The 21186-nt window shown below is 35.3% G+C and overlaps 1 protein-coding gene across 2 annotated transcripts in view; it reads left to right on the top strand.

The window, feature by feature from the left end:
* Positions 1 to 18986, top strand: part of JCHAIN (joining chain of multimeric IgA and IgM) — a 31610-nt gene extending 12624 nt beyond the window's left edge. The window contains exons 1-4 of one of the 2 annotated variants that reach the window (XM_072775313.1): positions 10756 to 10929; positions 14784 to 14910; positions 17362 to 17442; positions 18112 to 18986. In XM_072775313.1, coding sequence (XP_072631414.1) covers positions 10863 to 10929; positions 14784 to 14910; positions 17362 to 17442; positions 18112 to 18316 — 480 coding nt within the window. In that variant the 5' untranslated portion in view covers positions 10756 to 10862 and the 3' untranslated portion in view covers positions 18317 to 18986. Of the gene's footprint in view, positions 1 to 10755; positions 10930 to 14783; positions 14911 to 17361; positions 17443 to 18111 lie in introns of those variants that run through there. The other variant, XM_072775315.1, reaches the window with a different exon arrangement.
* The last annotated feature ends 2200 nt before the right edge of the window (positions 18987 to 21186 follow it).

Here is a 21186-nt window from a genome sequence, read left to right as displayed (position 1 = left end):
TGGATTTAAAGCCAAGAAGGCTATTAAAAAATATCATCATCCCTTTTAAGTATGTAAGTGGCAAGATGCCAGGATATCAAGGATCTTTTTATATTATGAAAGACTTTCAAGGGGAGAAATCATATGATATTAAAAATAGGGGCTAAGGAAAGATTATTTAAGGTAAGTATTCATACTATCCTTATGGATGATGTGGAGAATTACAGTCTGTGTGATATTATGGAATTATATGAATTATCTTGAAGTGCTGTACTCAAAATGTGATTATTAACAGATTGGTGGTAGCTTGGAGGTGAGACTTTAGATGTATGCCAAAGAAATCTGTCTTCAGCACTAGCCCATTGAACATTTTTCTAAACAAATAAGGATCCTAATGGCATGCGTATTGAGGTTGTAGATGCTCTGAAGCTGAGAGAAATAACTAATGTGCTAGGTTTCAGAATCTGGACTTAAAAATAATAAGTTGTAGTGTTGGTGTGAGTTTAGTAAGATGAAACTTAAGGATAAATGCTAAATCTCATACCCAAATTCCAACTGTTTAGTATTAAACATGGGGAAGTTATTACTATATAGGAGCATTTTTTTTAAAGGGGATTTTAGTTGACTATAGAGTTGTTAGAAGCCAGTAGTGTAATAGCTGCCAAAAGAGAGATAATGTTATCCTAAGTGGCATTTTTTGAAAAATATTACTCTTCTGCTGTTTTATACTTGTCAAATAACACTTGGACTACTGTATGCATAGCTGGAAACTACACTTAAAAAAAGCAACATTGACACTATAAAGTCTGTTAAAAAAAGAGACTAATATTGCTAGAAACAGTTAAAATTACAGACAGTTTTCAACTCCTTGTAAAAATGTTCTCCATTCATCCTTTATTTAATCAATAGATTTTAGATATTATTATGCTTTGATATTATTTGTTTTCCAAAACAAGTGAGCAACAAGACAAGGCCATGATTAAGGAGCTCTTATTCTAATGGGTAGGAGATAGTTACTAAATAAACTAAATAGGAAATTTAAACTATGATAAATACCATGAAGAAAGTAAAATAGGGTAATAAGACAGTGACTAGTGATTGGTTAGGATGATTAACAACCAGGGAAATTCTCTCTGAGGCAATGACCCTTGACTGGAGACTTGAATGATGATGAGGGGCCAGACATGCAAAGATATGAAAAGTTTTTCATGTAGAGGGACTAAAAAGTCCAAAGGCCCTGAGTGTAAGTAGCTGGAGAGTGATAAGAGAATTATGGGAAATCAGGCAAGATAATGAGTTTGAATTTATTCTAAGTATAATGAGAAGCCAGTAGAGGGTTTTGAGTCAGATATGATCTAATTTACCTTTTGAAAAGATCACTGTCTGCTGGGTAGACAATGAGTAATGGATAAGACTGGGTATAGAGAAGAATTTGGAGCAGTGAATAGTTTAGTGAATCGTAAACATGAAACCATTTTTTTTTCTCCATATTATTGCTTCCAAAATACCATGATTAAATTTTTCTTTGCCTTCCCTTGATAGTGATTTAAGGAGATTCAATAATTTTGGAAATTTTCTATCATTAAATGTCTAATTTAATTTCTCTGAACCCAAAACAGGCTTAAAGAATAGTCAATTTAGGGATACCTGGGTTGCTCAGTGGTTTGGCACCTGCCTTTGACCCAGGGCATGATCCTTGAGTTCCGGGATCAAATCCCACATCAGGCTCCCTGCATGGAGTCTGCTTCTCCCTCTGCCTGTGTCTCTGCCTGTCTCTCATAAATAAATAAATAAATAAAATCTTAAAAAAAAAAAGAGAGTAGTCAATTAAAAAAAAAAAAAGTCTATTTCAGTGTGAAAACTTATATCCCAAACTCACTTTTAACTTCAAATCTCCAGTATAATTTGAACAAGTAGCAGAGACCAGATTTACCCTCCCACCAGAAACAACTAAAAGAACCTGAAAAACATATGAAACAATAATTTTTAAGAAATTGGACAAAGGGCAATGATTTCTGAGAGACCAGAAACAAATGTGAAGACATCTGCAATTGCCCCAGCTTCTTGCCTTGAGAGAGTTTCCAGGGCCTGGCTTCACTGGTGAAATTTGCCAGACATTTAAAGAGAAAAATAATACTAATTCTACACAAACTCTTCCAGCAAATTGGAGAGGAAAGATACTTCTAAACTTATTCTATTGGGTTAGGATTATCCTGATAACAAAATCAGGCAAAGATATTGGAAGAAAAGAAACCGTTTCAGACCAATATCTTTTATGAACATAATTGCAGAAATTCAAAGCAAAATTTTAGTAAATTAAATCCATCAATTTATAAAAAGGATATTACATCATGAGTAAGTGAAACTTATGCCAGGAATGCCAAATTAGTTTAACATTTAAAATCATTATAATTCACTGTATTAACAAAAAAGCAAAAATTGTGTGGTCATCTCAATAATTAGAGAAAAGCCATTTGAAAAAGTGAGATATCCATTTCTGAAAAAATAAAAAATCTCAGCAAACCAGGAATAGGACAGAACTTCCTCAACTTGATAAAGAACATTCAAGTAAAACCTAACATGAAACTTAAACACTGAATTCTGAAGATGTGAATTGTTTAATAGCTTTATTGAGATGTAATAGATACACAATGAAATGCACACATTTAAACTGTACAATAAATTTTGACATGTATGTACAGTCAGGAATTTGTAACCACTATCAAGACAATGAGCATATCTATTCCCAAAAGTTTCCTTAGGCACCCTTGTGTTCCTTCTCTTCTTCTCTTCTCTCCTGGTCCCTCCCTTCCCAGGCAATGACTGTTCTCTGTAGGTTTGTTTGCATTTTCTAGGATTATTTGTATTAAAAATTAAATAAAATACAAAAATAAAATTTTATTAAATTATAATTTTATTATAATTATTTAAATTAATTTATTATTTAATATAACACCAAATTTAATATAAATATATTAAAATACACTTTTAAAATACTATTTAAAATGTACAACTATTTTTATAATATATGTTCAAATTTTTTTCTTTCAAGGTTTTATTTCAATTCAATTTAATTGACATATAGTGTAGTATTTGTTTCAGGGGTAGGATTTAGTGATTCACCACTTGCATATAACATCCACTGCTTACTACCAGTGCCTTTCTTAGTGCCCATCACCAACTTACCAAATCCTACCCCCCCACCTTCCCCTCTAGCAACCCTCAGATTGTTCCCTATAGTTAAGAGTCTCTTATGATTTGCCTCCCTCTCTGTTTTTATCTTATTTTATTTTTCCTTTCTTTCCCTTCCCCTATGTTCATATGGTTTATTTATTAAATTCCACATATGAGTGAAATCATATGGTGGTATTTGTCTTTCTCTGACTGACTTATTTCACTTAGCAGGGAGGGGGACAAGCTGGCTCCATGCTGGGTGTGGAGCCTGACAGGTGGTTCGATCCCACAACCCTGACATCAAGACTGGAGCAGAAACAAGAAGTCAGATGCCCAAACAACTGAGTGACCCAGGTGTCCTGGCTGCCTTTTAGTTTTGTTGATTGTTTCCTTTGCTGTGTAGAAATTTTTTGTCTTTTTTTTTTTTTTTAATTTTTATTTATTTATGATAGTCACAGAGAGAGAAAGAGAGAGAGGCAGAGACATAGGCAGAGGGAGAAGCAGGCTCCATGCACCGGGAGCCCGATGTGGGATTCGATCCCGGGTCTCCAGGATCGCGCCCTGGGCCAAAGGCAGGCGCCAAACCGCTGCGCCACCCAGGGATCCCGAAATTTTTTGTCTTGATGAAGTCTCTATATTCAAATTCTATATTTTGTGTATCTATACACACATTTAATCATACAGTATATACTCTTTTTCAAATATTTTGTCTGGCTCTTTCACTTTTATTTTTATTTTTTTAATTTATTTTTTATTGGTGTTCAATTTACCAACATACAGAATAACCCCCAGTGCCCGTCACCCATTCACTCCCACCCCCTGCCCTCCTCCCCTTCCACCACCCCTAGTTCCTAGTTCGTTTCCCAGAGTTAGGAGTCTTTACGTTCTGTCTCCCTTTCTGATATTTCCCACACATTTCTTCCCCCTTCCCTTATATTCCCTTTCACTATTATTTATATTCCCCAAATGAATGAGAACATATAATGTTTGTCCTTCTCCGACTGACTTACTTCACTCAGCATAATACCCTCCAGTTCCATCCACGTTGAAGCAAATGGTGGGTATTTGTCATTTCTAATGGCTGAGGAATATTCCATTGTATACATAGACCACATCTTCTTTATCCACTCATCTTTCAATGGACACGAGGCTCCTTCCACAGTTTGGCTATTGTGGCCATTGCTGCTAGAAACATCGGGGTGCAGGTGTCCCTGCGTTTCATTGCATCTGTATCTTTGGGGTAAATCCCCAGCAGTGCTGGGTTATAGGGTAGATTTATTTTTAACTCTTTGAGGAACCTCCACACAGTTTTCCAGAGTGGCTGCTCTCTTCCACTTTTAATAATTACTTTTTTTCATTCATGTGTGTATGAATAGTTTATTCACTTTTTTTTAAGATTTATTTATTTATTTATGATAGACAGAGAGAGAGAGAGAGAGAGAGAGAGAGAGAGGCAGAGACACAGGCAGAGGGAGAAGCAGGCTCCATGCCGGGAGCCCGATGCGGGACTCGATCTGGGGACTCCGGGATCGTGCCCTGGGCCAAAGGCAGGCGCCAAACCACTGAGCCACCCAGGGATCCCCAGTTTATTCACTTTCATTGCTGAATAACATACTACAATTTGTTCATTCAATTTGTATATGGATATTTAGGCTGCTCCAGTTTTAGGCTATTACAAATAAAGCTAACACTTCTTCCAAGTGTTGTCTTCCTTCCCCAGGTTAGAAAAACTCTGGATGTATTCTGTTTCTTTTCCAGCTTTATTGAGGAATAATTGGCATGTAACTGATTAAGGTGTATAATATGATGATTTGATACATATTGTGAAATGGTTACCACAGGAAGATTAGTTAACATATCCTACAACATTAAACTTCTCTAATAGCAACTTTTAAGTATACAGTACAGTATTATTAACTATAGTCACCATCCTATCCCTTACATCCCAGAGTTTATTCATCTTATAACGAAGTTTGTACCTTTTGGCCAACATCTTCCCATTTCTTCCACCCCTCAGTCCCTGGCAACCACTAATTCTACTCTTTATTTCTATGAGTTCAATGTTTTTAAATTCCACATATAAGTGAGATCAATAAGTATTTGTTTTTGTCTGTCTGACTTATTTCACTTAGCACAATGCCCTTAAGGTCCATCTGTATTGTTAGAAATGGCAGGAATTCCTTCTTTTTTTATGGCTGAAAAATATTCCATCATATATATCACATTTTCTTTATTCATTTGTGTGTTTGTGGACACTTGGGTTGTTTCCATGTCCTGGCTATTGTGAATCAATTATTGTGAATAATAATACAGTGAACATAGGTGTGCAGATATCTTTTTGAGACAGTGGCTTAATTTCCTTCGGTTTTCTTTTGGATATTACCCAGAAGTGGGATTGCTGGATCATATGGTAGTTCTATTTTTGATTTTTTGAAAAACATTCATACTGTTTTCCATAGTCACTGTACCAATGAACATTCATTCCCACCCACAGTGCGCAAGGGCTCCCTTTACTCCATATCCTCACCAGCATTTATCTCTTCTCTTTGTGCTAATAGCCATTCTAATAGGTGTGAGGTAATATCTTTATTGTGGTTTTGATTTGCATTTCCCTGATGTTTGGTGATGTTGAGCACCTTTCATGTACATGTTAGTCATTTGAATGTCTTTTTTGGAGAAATGTCTGTTCAAGTCCTGCATCCGTTTTTAAATCAGATTGTTTGGGTTTTTTGCTATGGAGTTGTATTGGTTCCTTGTATCTTCTGTAAATTTCCTATCAGATATATGGTTTGCAAATATTTTCTCCCATTCTGTAAATTGCATTTTAATTTTGTTGATTATTTCTTTTGCTCTGCAAAAGATTTTAGGATGCAGTTCCAGTTGTTGATTTTTGCTTTTGTTATTTATGCTTTTGGTGGCATATCCAAAAACTCATTGCCAAGGCCAATGTCAAGGAAATTTTTTACTGCTTTTGTCTAGGAGTTTTATGGTTTTAGGTCTTGCATTTTTGTCCTTAATCCATTTCAAGTTAGTTTTTGTGAATGGTGGAAGATAGGGATCCAGTTTCACTCTTTTGCATATGAATATCCAGTTTTCCCAAGACCATTTATTGAAAAGACTTTCCTTTTGCCATTGAATATTCTCATCTCCCTTGTCAAATAATAGTAAACCCTATCTGTGTGAATTTATTTCTGAGCTCTAGATTCTGTTCCATTGGTCTATGTATTTGTTTTTGTTTATTTGTTTTTTATTTTATATGTGTCTGTTTTTTATGCCAGTAACATATTGTTTTGGTTATTATAGCCTTTTAAAGATATTTTCATTTATACCTCATAATGGTCATATAGCACGAGCACATCTCAGTTTCTATGTTCCTACGTGCCCACAACCCAAGGGGAAATGTCCAGTTCTCCCATGAATGCTTTCTTCAAACTTCACTGCAGTAGACAGTTCTAGGCTGGGTTTGCATTTTCTGCAACTCAACAGGGAGTGACCGACATAATGATGATGGTTCTGATGATAATCACTACTACTTATGGAGTGCTTACCATATGCCAAGATCTTTTCTAACTTCTTTTTATGTTATAATACATGTTAAGCTCCACAATAACCCTATGAAATATATATTGTTATTATCCTCATTTTACAGATAGAAGTCAAATGAGTGCTCAGTTTACCAACTTCACAGAGCTAGTAAATGATGAATTGGGAAAAAACTCGTGCAGTCAGACTCAAAATCCTTTCTCTTAGCTATTATGCTCTATTGCTTCTCAGTTTTCCCTTTTTGCAGAGTCCATGATTTCTTTGAATTATTTTCTTGAATCTTTCCCTCACTTGACCTTGGGGAGGAAAAAGGCCCCTGTATTTCCCTCTCCCAAGAGTAAAGGGGGAAAGTGTCTTACCACAAACACTAGTATTTCCACAAAGCCAACAACTCCAATGATATCATTTCCCTTTTCCCTCCAATGTCCTCTAAAGACTAGAGGAGAGAGCTCATGATTGGGGTTGGTGGTTGATGGTCATAAATTGAGTTCTTTTGCCTCCTGGTAAGGCTTGGAGGAAGTGTCTGACTCTCTTTAGAATTTAGGATACTTAGCTATTCTTGTTAGCTGTGAGCCATAGTAGCCATTGCTAGGGCAAAGGAAGAATAATTTCATGATTGAGGCTATTGTAATCATCCAGGATGGAGGATAGAGACTTGGACCAGGGTGGCAGTGGAAATGGAGAGAATCAGATAAATTTGAGATATATTCTCCAAATAAAACCAACAGGATATGGTGGTAAACTGAACATGGGGAAGAAGAAAACAAGGGAATCAAAAAAGAGGATTTTGGCTTAAAAAGCCAGGTGGAGGGCAGCCCGGGGGGCTCGGCGGTTTAGCGCCGCTTTCAGCCCAGGGCCTGATCCTGGAGACTGGGATCGAGTCCCACGTCGGGCTCCCTGCATGGAGCCTGCTTCTCCCTCTGCATGTGTCTCTGCCTCTCTCTCTCTGTGTCTCTTGTGAATAAATAAATAAAATATTAAGAAAAAGAAAAAAAAAACAGGTGGATGTACTGAGATAAGTAAGACTAGAGACAGTAAAAGATTGGATTGGAGGTGCGCAGGTGGCTTGATTATCAAGAGTACTGTTTTGCCTGGTTAAATTTTGGATACTTGTTAGGCAGACAAGTGGAAATATCAAATGGAAAGTTGGATGTAGGAGTTTAGAGCTCAATGGGCAAGGCAAAGTCTAGAATTATGCACTTGAATCTTTTTTTTTATTTATTTATTCATGAGAGACACAAAGGGAGAAACACAGGCAGAGGGAGGAGCAGGCTCCATGCAGGGAGCCCGACATGGGACTCGATCCCGGGTCTCCAGGATCACACCCTCGGCTGAAGGCAGCACCAAACTGCCAAGCCACCTGGGCTACCCCAGAATTATGCACTTGAAAGTCACAACATGTCCTGTAGTCAAAGCCATGGGATCAGATAAAGTTAATTAAGGAGAGGATGAGAGAAAAGAATAGGCTGAGGATCAAACTTCAATATTCATTGGAAAATTCAGCAAGAGACAGAGAAAGAGTCACTTATGAGATAGGAGCAAAACAAGGAGAGTGTCTTCTCTGTGTCCCAAGAGAATAAAGTCTTTTTCATGACTTGAATATCTCAAATATATAATAAGCTGTGAGGAAGTGATGCATCAACCTATTTCAGATGGTTTTTAAACAAATGCTGAACTCAGACTGTCTGCTGTATAGGAAATTGAAATAAAACCTGAGTGGGAGTAAAGAAGATAAGACTAGATTATGTTAGGATCTCTTTCATCCAGATGAGTCTATCACTGAAACTCTTATTAGAAGAATCTTATATATGAATGTAGAAAAATAAACCATTTTTGGTGAAGAATTTAGAACATGTGGCTGAGCTCCCAGTAACTTAGCTCACTTGCATGGAAGTGTTCTACTATTCACATATTTTGGTGGGAAGAAAATAACTACAACTGGAGACGAAATGGTTTAAAAATTAAACCAGGACCTGTTATTTATATATAATTGGTTAGTGCTAAAAAATTATGAACCAATTTGCCTATATAACAGAATTATTTTCAATGTAAGCCTATTTATTTTTTTAAAATCACCTTTAATGACCCCTTGGTCTTCTATAAATAGATGATACTGCTAGTTATCACCCTCCCTCTCATGCTTCTAGTCTACAAATTTTCAAACTTTACATTAGAATCAACTGGAAGACTTTTAAAAATACACATTACAAGTCATATCTCTAAAAATTCTGATTGGATGTAGCCGGGAAATCCATATTTTGACTTATTCCACATGGGTCTAGGGAAAATAATCCTTGGACCATGCTTGGCAATACTCTGGTCCTGATCCTATATTGCAGGTATGGGTAATTCCTTTTTGGTGGCAAAAGTGCCACTTTGTTTCCACACCTTATTTTTATTGGGTAAATCTCTTTTATTTTTTTTTCCTTTAGATGCATAGTTTCCATAATAGAAATATAAAATTGTAAAATTGAAAGAATAGAAACATCAAATATAGAACTTTTCTTTAGCTTAGTAACTATGGAACTTTCTTTAGCTTAGTAACTATGGATTAAATAATATTTGCTTTATTAAAAACAAAACAAGTTTTAGGGGAAAATTTTGTCCCCAGAGATTTACTCAATTTGCTTTGGTGAGGAAATCTAGCCTTGAGTTTATTTTCAAGGAAATAATGACTTAAAAAAAAATAGTATCCAGCTAATTTTTAATTACTCTGTTTTAGAGTGAATGAATAAATCAGTCATTTAGAAACTACAGTTAGAGTTAGTGTTGATAGTTGTTTTGACATCCTGACCATACACTAAAATAATGTGTTTCCAGATTTATTTTTTTCTCTATAGATACGATTGTTCATGTGGATCCAGTATGTTTTCCTTAACCCCAAGTAGTTTCTAAGTTCTATGGTAGTAGAAATTAAAATGAAAGTACAGTTTGACAGTATAGTAGCATTGTATGTTCTAGTGTCTGGCACTTTGTTCATGTTAGACATTCAGTACATGATTGAAAGAGTGCAATTATGTGCCAGCCTTTAATAATTAGTTTTTACTCTGCTGTCTTCTGCCATTAGCTATGAAATCTGCTTGCCTACTTATGATCCTGAAATACTTCTTTAGTGCCTCTCAAAATTCTAGGAGACCCTTAAAAAAATTAGAGAACTGAGAACCAAAAGTAACATAGATTTGATGTTGCATATATATATATATAACCAACATGTTCTTGGAACCAGCCTTGCCTAAGAGACAGGAAATTCTTAACATATTGAGGCAGTCCTGTCCAAAAGCTCAGAGTTTTGTTTATTTGTTTGTTTGTTAGTTTGTTTGCTTTTTGACACTCATTAATGACAAAAACTTACAAAATATCCTGTAGTGATTCAGTTTTCTATTGAGGCATCTCAAATGAAAATCATTTCATGGGTTTATAATTCTGAAAGCTGTTACTAGATGATCAAACACAAGGTCTGCCTTAATGCTATCAAATTAAACCATGGCAACTGATACATCTAGTATCCATCTGTTTCAAATTCCAATTTCATGTTTGAGTTTATATAATAACTGAAAGCAATCAGAATATGTATATATTAGGTATATCATATATAATATGTATATTTAAATATGGTAGCTTGGTTAATTGAGGACTTGGAGAAAAAGTTGACGTAAGATACAGTTGGGACCTTCAAAGACTTTATTTTTTAAATTTAATTAAATTAATTAATTAATTAATTAATTAATTTTTTCCTTCAAAGGCTTTAAATGAATTTCTTTTTCTCTTCAGTTTCTGTTCTGGGCACAACAAATGTCACATATTTGATTTGAAAACTTTATTATCTAGGAAATAAAGTTGAGAACCCCTATTTAAACATTCGTAATGTACTCCTACTTGAAATTATCATTAATCTTCTTGGTTTAATATTATACAGTAAATGTAAAATAAAGAATAATTGCATCAATCATGGCTTTTGGGGGGATACTTTGGAAGAAAATAGGGTAATCTGTCTAGTGCAGCATTTGAATTTCAGACTCCAACCGCAGTTGTGATTGTTTTTAGTTTGTTAGCTACCTCGAGTGTTATTTTAAGAAAGCAGAAGCGCCATCATTTGCACATTCCTTATAGATCACACACCTTAACCCTGACTTTTTAGCTTCAGTTTCTCAAAAAGAAGTGAAGTCATGATGAAGAACTATTTGCTTTTCTGGGGATTCCTAGCCATTTTTGTTAAGGCTGTTCTTGTGACAGGTATGTGGTATTTTGAAAATTAACCCACATAAAAGGAAAAATATAACACAGATCTGCTCTTCAGATTTAAACATTTGTGTTTGTGCTTTGGTTAGCTAGCTAGCTGGCTACTTTTTCTAACATTCCTTAATCTTTATATGGGCAGTGATCTTTTGTAGAGAAGATTCATTGTAATTCTTTTTATTCTTTTTTTTTCTCTTATTCATTTGCCTACTATAACTTAGAAAATATGTATTTCTGGATAAGTATTGATAGCTATACTTATATAAATATTCATATTGAATCTTGAAAGTAAGTAATCCTCTCCTTGAGTTTCTTAAATAAATATTTTGGAGAAATGAAGTAATAATTACTATACTACAATATGGAATGCATTGGGATTTTACTTCCCTAGAGACTGATATTAGTTCTAATAACTTTCCTGGATTTGAGCCTACAGATTTATTATGTAAACTTTAACAATGTTTAATGTTACACAGGTTGCCTATGACTTGATGGCATAACTTTGGTTATTTTGTTTGTTAACCTTTCAAACTAATGTAGAAAATGGAATACACTCTGAATATGTAGTAATTTTCACCGAGAAGGGTAATGAGTTAGAAGTGATATAATTTGGCCTGATTGTTTCTAACACTTACTGAGCTTACTATTCTTATTTCAGAACAGGGTATGATGTAATTAAGAATAGTCATTTTACATATATTTTAAACTAATGTAGCATTAGAAATAATAAATTTCTAATAATATTTAAACACAATGATAGTATTAAAACATGTACAGTATTTATAATTATACATAATAAATACATGTTTATGAACATGTTTATATACCTAAAATATATATAAAAGATCTATCATTTTTTGAGTACATACTATTTTCCAGGCATTATGCTTACTGCTTTACATGTACTATTCCATTTAATTCTCACAATAACCATTTGAGGATAGGTACTATTAATATTTCTAACATATAGTTGAGTCCACTGTGATTTAAAGAGATGAAATAACTTACCTACAGTCACACAGTAAACATGTGGTAGGTAGAACCCAGGCTATTGGACCCTATAGCCCACACTCCTAACTTCTGTCCTATTTTGCCTGTATTGAAGAATCACCTTTTAGTAAACTCATTATGTTCATATCAAGTATGTGTTGTTAAGTATATTTTCTTATTTGTTTGAACTAAATTAAATTTAACAATATTTACTGAGCACCTGGTATATGTCTCAGGTACTCTTGGATAAAGCAAGGCACAATCTATAACAACAGATTTATTTGGAAAAATATTGCCTGTCAGTGAGAACGTTAGAATTTTCTAAGTCCTGGTGAATTAACTGTATTTGTACATTTTCTGGTAGATATATTAGGCTGCCTAATATTTTTATGTAATAACAGTAAATAGTAATAAAAAGTGATAGCTATTTCCTAGGTTTCTGGTAAGAAAATAAGTTATATGCTATAAGTAAAATACAGCAATTTTCTATTTAAGACTTAATAGTCAAGTCTCATACTCAGTCTGTATTTTTGGTCAGGCATTACACATTCGTTTGTGTTTTATTGAGAAAAACATTTAACAAAATAAGATGAAATTGGAGAGGGAGACAAACCATGAGAGACTCTTAACTATAGGAAACAAACTGAAGGTTGCTAGAGGGTGGGGGATGGGGTAACTGGGTGATGGGCATTAAGGAGGGCACTTGAAAAAATGAACACTGAGTATTATGTGCAACCGATGAATCACTAAACTCTATCTTTGAAACTAATAAAACACTATATGCTAATTAATTGAATTTAAATTAAAAAAAAACATTTAGGAATATAGGAGTAGCGAAGAGAATACAATTTAAGTCATCTCATTCTTTTCAAAATGTTAGGAAGAGTTATATTATTATCTTGGATTGAATTCCTGATGTTTCTTTTCCAATACTATACACTTTTATCAGAAGATGTATTAAAAAGTTATGAATAATGCCATAATAATGCTTGTAAAGTACTTCCAACAATTAGAAGACAAAACAATGGTCTAAAGTGTTTTTGTAATGACTGATATCATTGGGACTGAAATACTGTAATTAGGTCCTTTCTGCTCTGGGACACCTCTGAAATAAGTAGACTTCCTGTTACAATTATATATATCCTGATCATTTAACCTTTATAACTTGGATTAATGTGCTAAATATTTTTTTAAGTTGAGGCTTGATGGGAGGAAATTTTAAAGGTCATTTAGTTAAAATTATAGAAATAAAAAACATATTTAGTGGGTTAATTTTATGGTATTGTGTTATAAGTTTTTTTGTTTAAGTACCCTACATTGAGTAAAAGCTCACATTAGTAAATTCTATCAAATTCAGCATTCTAGTTGGGAAATTGTACTATAGTTTTACAGGATGTTACCACTGGGAAAAACTGGGTAAAATGTACTTGGGTTCTCTCTCTAGTATTTATTATGACTGCATATGAATTTACAGTGATCTAAAAATAAAAAGTTTAATTTAAAAACAAAATAGAACAAAAATGTATCAAACATCATTATTATTGTTTGTTTTTGCAAATTTATAGCACTTTACATCTATCTATGCCATATCTTTAAAAATAATTCTTATAAGAAATATTCATAAATATAGCACTTATTATTTTATTTGATTGAATCCTTATGCAATAATAACCTGATTGTTATGAAAAAGAAGAATATAATCAAGTTTGGGAAAATTATAGTGGAGAATATTTAAAGGTCTCACAAAGTAGGCTTATATTGGGGAAGTTGGTAGCTGTTTTATTTATTTTTTGTCTGTTTTTTTTAATACATGAGAGACATAGAATGAGAGAGACAGAGAGAGGCAGAGGGAGAAGCAGGATCCCTGCGGGGGGCTGATGCAGGACCCGATCCCAGGACCTCAGGATCATGACCTGAGCCAAAGGTAGATGCTCAAACATTGAGCCACCCAGGTGCCCCCAAATGAGCCTGTTCTTAACTTTTTTTTTTTTAAGATTTTATTTATTTATTCATGAGACACATACACACACACACACAGAGGCAGAGACACAGGCAGAGGGAGAAGCAGGCTCGATGCAAGGAGCCCGACGTTGGACTTGACCCCGGGTCTCCAGGATCACACCCCAGGCTGAAGGCAGCACTAAACTGCTGAGCCACCCAGGCTGCCCACCCCCCCCCACTTCTTTTTTTCCTGTTCCTAACTCTTATTCAATCTAAGGAGAAAAAAGTGTGTAAGTGGGAGTTCAAGAAGGATGTTACACTTCAAACTGGGACTTAAAAATCTGATGTTATTTTTTGTTCATTTTTGAATAATTACTTTGGCCTGAGAGAAATCTAGTCTATTATTTTGTCATTTGGCACTGATTTTTACAAGGCTACATTAATTCAGAACGCTGGGCTTCTGTTAAAAGCATTAGGTGAAAACTAGCCCAGGTTCCCACAGACTGGTGTAAGGGAAAAAGAAAACAATTTGTTTGGAGGGCATTTGGATTTCCTTCATGATGCTGTGAGATTCCACTTAGCATTTTAGATTAGGAAAGAGAACAAAAATGGAGAAATCTGGGGACTCCTGGATGGCTCAGCGGTTGAGCTTTTGCCATCAGCTCAGAGTGTGATCCCAGGGTCCTGGGGTTGAGCCTCACTTCGGGCTCCTTGCATGGAGCCTGCTTCTCCCTCTGCCTATGTCTCTGTCTCTGTTTCTCATGAATAAATAAATAAAATCTTAAAAAAAAGGGGGGGGGAAGAAAGCTGAAACTGATCATAAGACTTAATTTTTCTACTGAAAAAAGATAAATTAACTCAATAAAACTATATGAATAGGCCTTTCTCCCCTTTCTTCTTAATATGTTTTGTCTTTCAAGCCCAAGATGAAGAAGAAAGGACTGTTCTTGTTGACAACAAATGTCAGTGTGCCCGGATTACTTCCAGGATCATCCCTTCTCCCGATGATCCTAATGAAGACATTGTGGAGAGAAACATCAGAATTATGTACGTGGCACTTTAAATTTCTTTTTTCTTCATGTTGTAAGCAGAGATACTTTCTGATATTAGTCATTGTTTGAACGCAATACGTATGTCTCCTTTCCTTTTCTTTCTTTAGAGAGCACACACGTGAGAGAGTGGGGTGGGGAGAGGGGCAGAGGGAAGAGAGACTCTTAAGCAGGCTCCATGCCCAGCCTGGTGCTCTTTGGGGGGCTCTATCTCACAGCCCTGAGATCATAACCTGAGCCGAAATCAAGAGTGAGCCACTTAACCAACTGAGCCGCCCAGGTGCCCCGCTACTCCTCTTTTTGATATGTAGCACTTACATGAACCTGTTAGATAATTATCTATGTATGTATATGTACACATAGACTTTATGTGAGAATTTTTTTAAAAGATTTTATTTATTTATTCATGAGAGAGAGAGAGGCAGAGACACAGGCAGAGGGAGAAGCAGGCTCCATGCAGGGAACCCGACGTGGGACTGTATCCCAGGTCTCCAGGATCACGCCCTGGGCTGAAGGCAGCACTAAACCACTGAGCCACCCACGCTGCCAAATATGCAAGAATTAAATATGCTAAATGGACAAAATTAAATATGCTAATAGACAAAAGCATCTAGGACAGTGTTTGAAAACCCATAGTAGACACTCATATGTGTTTATCTTTCTCATTACTTAAAGCCTTTTCTGATATTACTAGAGCCTTTACAATCTAATGAAGAATAAATCCATTCACTCATTCATTCATTTGGCAAACATTTATTGAGTTCTACTGAATTCCACTGAGGATTGGAGCTGATACAACAATTTATATAAAACACAGTCCATGCCATGAAATAATTTACAGTCTAATAGGGAACTTTAAATAATTTAAAAGGCAATTACAATACAGTATTGTAAATGCTATGGCAGGAATAAGCACACGATGTTATAGGAGACTAAAGAGGGGCACCTGGTCCAATCCTGGAGGGTGAAGGGAGAGTGGCACTGGGAGTCAGGCAGGGGTGTTTGGAATAAGTAGTGGAAGACGCTTTTAGCTGGTTGAGTGGGAGTTAACTGGGTAAATGTGTGTGCGGAATGACAGGGTTGCTAGTTGAGGCAGATCATTCCAGGAAAAGGAAATGGTTGCTGTGCGGGTTTTATGAGATCATCACATAACATGCTTTCCCTAGTTCCAGGCACACTGTAAGTACTTAGTTAATGTTAGAACTCTTATCGTTTTTGTTATTGTTAAGACTTCGAGATGGGAAAAGCATGGTAAATTTGTGGAATTGCAAGTGATTGTTTATAGCTGGCATGTAAAGAGGATGGTATGGGGAGAGATGGGGTTGGAGAGGTGGAGGCATATCCTGAAGTGCCTTCTATGCCATCAAAGGGCTATTCTGTTTTCTTTGTGGAAACACTGTTAAGCCGAGAATATCAGGCTTGTAGTTTAGAGGCCATTTTGGCAATAATGTGACTAATACGTTGGAGGGGTCAAGACTAAAGGAGTGTATTGCTACAATCTAGGAGAGAAATGGCGGTGTCTTGAACCAAGTGCACAGATTAACAAGAATCCGGATCAGTTGAACTGTGAGATGGATTAGATACAGATCATCACGGGGTGGGGGGAACTCAGGGATGGTATCTAAGGTTTTGGCTTGATATCTATGTAGATAGTACTGCTAAATCCCTCTTCACGTTTTCCTTTGTGCCATTTGGTAGGGAGGGGTGCATGTGTGGAGGAATGATGACATATATGAAAAAATGTAAAAATTAATGAAATCACCTCAACTAGTTAATAAGTGTTACTTAATTTTTCATGGAACATCACCAAATCAAGAGGTCTCGAGTCCAGTTACAGCTTTACTATTTAGTTGTGTGAACTTGGGTAGGTCATTGAGATCTCTGGCTTATAATTTCTGCATTCCAAAAATACGGATAATAATATCTGTCCATTTATTCCAGAAATATTGAACATATTCTACACACCACACATCTAGAAAGGCACTGAAAACCCTTAAGTGGTTTTGCCTCAAAGAATTTATGTAGTCTGGGGAAGCAACTTCTCTGTAGACAAGCAACTATGATATGGCATTTGTTATAATAAAGATATGTGAACTTCAGTGAAACAGAAGAGGAAGGAGTTTGTTCAGGAGTGAGAATGGATCATTATATAGAGGGTAAATCTTGAGCTGGTTTTTGAAGGAAAAGTAGGGATTTGCCAGGAGAGCAATGATCATTGACAGAGGAGTTTCTTTGAGGTTTATTTTGAATGAGAAATGTTTCAAATATGGCAAATTACTGTGAAATCTGAGCAGTAGTATTACTGTGGAGTGCTTTTAGAGTGTTTAGAGTGCTAAATGTACTAAATTCCTGATGAAATAGTAGGTACTGTCTCAGCAATATACTTATTACCAAAAATAGCAATATCTGCTTGTTTCATTATTTCTTTTTCTTTTTTCTTTTTTTTTAGTGTTCCTCTGAACAATAGGGAGAATATCTCTGATCCCACCTCACCAGTGAGAACGAAATTTGTGTACCATTTGTCTGACCTGTAAGAGATTTTCCTTCATGCTAATATAGATATAGAAGTTAATAACTTTAAATTTGTTAGTAGGAATGTTTCTGAAAATATGGGGTGCAAACATTTACCAATACAATTTGAGATTTTGAATACATTAATTTCTATGTTAATTATTAGATATCATAAATTTATGACTTTATCACATAAAAATTAGCTATAAATTCATTCTAAATAAGACATTATTGCCATTAGTACAGGAAGGGCCAGTTTGTCTTAATAGTAAAATAATTGGATTTCAGACATATTAACATGTAGATTTTCTTTAGAAGCTATGGAATCCAACAGCAAACAATTTCTTTTTCCTAAAGATATTCTGCTTTCCTTGTCACCATAGAGAATTTGTTTAATCCCAGTATACAGGTGGAAACAAACCTAACAGAATAGGAGTTGTTGTATGGTATAGACAAAACAATCATATTATCATAGCATTAATTGCATTGTTTACTTTCAACTAACTTTTATATGTTAAAGATTGAAAAATCCTATAAACTATTCTGTATTGGAGAGTAGCTGAGGTCTGAAAGAAGTTATGTTTTGTCCGTTGTCAGATCTAGCTGATTTTGGATAGGAATGAACAGTCACTCAGATTCTGAGGCAACATTTGATGGGGATTGTCTAATGAATGTATTTATTTTTCAGCTGTAAAAAATGTGATCTTGTAGAAGTGGAGCTGGATAATCAAGTAGTTATTGCCTCGCAGAGCAATTTATGTGATGAAGACACTGAGACCTGCTACACTTATGACAGAAACAAATGCTACACAAATCGGGTCCCAATTATGTATGGCGGTCAGACCAAGATGGTGGAAACAGCCTTGACTCCGGATTCCTGCTACCCTGACTAATTTACGTCATTGCTAACTGCACGGCTCCTTTTCTTAAAAGGCTCTTCATTTTGGCCCAGAAAGCTAATATATTTACTACCAATGAATTTGAAACCGTGGTGTTTTTTTGATACTATAAAACTACCCCCAGTAGAATAGTAACATTATTATTTTTACTGAAATTACATCTCAACTGTATGTTCTCACTCTAATATTGAAATCTCTCATACTTAAACTCAAAGAGTAAAGATCAGAAGATATAACTAAATATCACTTTTTTTTTTTTTTTTGGCCTTGCCTTGGAGAGCCAGAGCTTTTGCACCTTCCACACTATTCTCTTTCTAAAATGTATCACTGTGTAGAGAAAACATATGTAAATATAGGTCAGTTACATATCTTCATTAGAGAAATAATAATTGGAAAACATATTTTGGGAATTCGCAAATAATTTAAAATAGGATGTCCATTTAAGAAACTGATGAGCTGAAAGTGACGTAATTAAGTTGATAATAGAAAAATATCTATTGACATAGCACAGGTTTGGTGGCAGATGATACAAACTGTTTTTGATAATCAAGGTAGTATAAGAAATACCCATTGGAAATAATCTATGTTGTAACTGAATCTAATGAAATATGTATAAAAATATGTATTCTCTAACACAGCTTAATTAAATAGATTCATAAGCATATACCTGTGTGAAATAATTTATTGAAAAGTTTACTCGTATTAACTTTGTTGTATATAAGTTAAAATATAAATTATTACTGATGAACAGTTTGTAAGTATGAAATAATTAGGCATTAATCACTGAATTCATACACATACATATTTGAAATAGCTTTGTAATTTAAACTTTAAAAGGCAAGGTCCCTCTTGACAAACATAGTGTTGATCATGGCACAGAAGAGTTCTTAGGGCAGAAAGCCAAGACCAATTGATGTATATACCCAAGGGTTCTGTGGAATGTAAATGCTTACTCTGGATTTAAAATAATAGGAGGCTGATTAGTAAAAGTCAGTTTCCTGAAGAGGCATTGTTCTGTTTTCTCTCTTTTTTTAATGGTAACAGTAAATTTACATAACTTCCACTGTATTCATACTGATTATTCAGTGTTAGGTTTTTGTTTTTGTTTTGTCTTAGGGATAAAGCTGGGACACTCTAGTATCAGTAGGAATCATAGTTTTGATGTACTAAAGACACACCATTCTTGACTAATCTAGTGTGTGGTTTTAGCCACGTTTTTGAATTTTATTTAATCAGTAAACATTGATTAAATATTTATCACATGTAAGGAACTGTACTACATTTTTTGGTGATTAAGCTGTGATAAGTGCCCTCAAAACAGTCAACACTACTCACTCTCCAGACATCTGCTCAGTTGTAATCTTCTCATGAAGCTCACCCTGTTTTTAAAAACTGCAAACCTCATTTCTTTATCCTGGTTTATTTCTCCCCATGTACTAGTGGACTCTATAATTTACTTATTTATCATTTTACAGCCTCTCTCCTCCACTAGGGTATAAGGTCCCTAAAGGTGGACATTTTTATTTTGCCCAGTGATGTGTCCCCAGCACCCAGCACACTGTCTGGTATACTGAGATGCTCAATACATGTTTGTCAAATGAATGAACACGAATACAGCTTACTTGAGAAGACAAGACATATGCATAAATAACGACAGTCATTTGCCAGAATCTCATAAAGGCAAACAGCGTTCAAGATGTTATGAGAATTTATGGGTGACTTCCTGTTGGGGAATGTGACTGAAAACAGATGTGATCACTGATAGACCTGTGAGCTAGATGTAGGCACTCAGAGTCTTCTCCCCCCTTCCCCTGTCTTTGGAATGTGGGTTCCCCTAGGCTTTCTTGCTTCTTGGGGAGTCTGCCCCGAGGACATTGCCTTGAGATAGTGATGTGGTGTTGAAAACACCTGGATGGTATAGGGGAATAAGCCCAGTTAAGACCTCTTTATAAGCTTTTAAGATTCGATGGATGGTTTTGGGGATTTGTTTTCTTGCTGCTGCACAAGGCAAGGCTTGTATGTGAATTCCCTTTGCTATTATTAAAATTGCCACCAACCAACATGGAATGGCCTGCTTCTTTCTTGAGTCTCTCTGATCTCTATGTCAAGGGGCTGCTTTCAGATTATACCAGAAAAGTTCCCAGGAGGCTTGTGAACCTGCATTTCTGCCCTCCCCTACCCCCAGTTTTATTGAGATATTACTGACATACAACACTGTGTAAATTAAAATGTACAGCATAATGACTATTGTGAAACGATAGGTTTGGGTAACATCCGTCACCTCTTACAGTTACAAAAATATTTTTTCTCTCTGTGAGAGCTTTTAGGGGAAGGCTCTTTTTGAAGAGGCTCCTCAGCTCTTTCCCCATCCTTGTTTTAGTTTTTCTGCACACTCAATAGAAAACATTTTTGGCTACTGTGGACATTGCTGCCATAGGAGACTCTTAACCAAAGGAAACAATTTTGACTGGTTCACTTGTTTAGTAAGTGGTGATGAAAACTGAACACTGCTATGGTTTTAACAAATATTGATAGAGGCTCTTTGGCAGTCATTTATTCCCACTATAACATTTTCTTAACAACTCATGCAGCATTTTGAGGTTATGTGACCAATGCATTGACCTCTCAAAAGTCAACTATTTTTTGTACTTTCTGTTCTTTCTTTTTAATTTGAATTAAATGGATATTTTTAAAAGATAGGCATAGTGAATATTATTGGTGAGAATGTTTTCCTTCTGCACAGTTCTTGACAAGTTAGCCATTTAAGCGAACCAGTAGAGAAAAATTACATTGACATTAGGAATAATGTTTCTTGGTACCAAGGCCTCAGAAGCCAGTAGACCCAAGCCAAGTGGTTAGTTTTT

Source organism: Canis lupus, chromosome 14, assembly GCF_048164855.1.
Source record: "Canis lupus baileyi chromosome 14, mCanLup2.hap1, whole genome shotgun sequence".
Taxonomy (NCBI): domain Eukaryota; kingdom Metazoa; phylum Chordata; class Mammalia; order Carnivora; family Canidae; genus Canis; species Canis lupus.
This window is presented reverse-complemented; position numbering and strand designations above follow the sequence as displayed.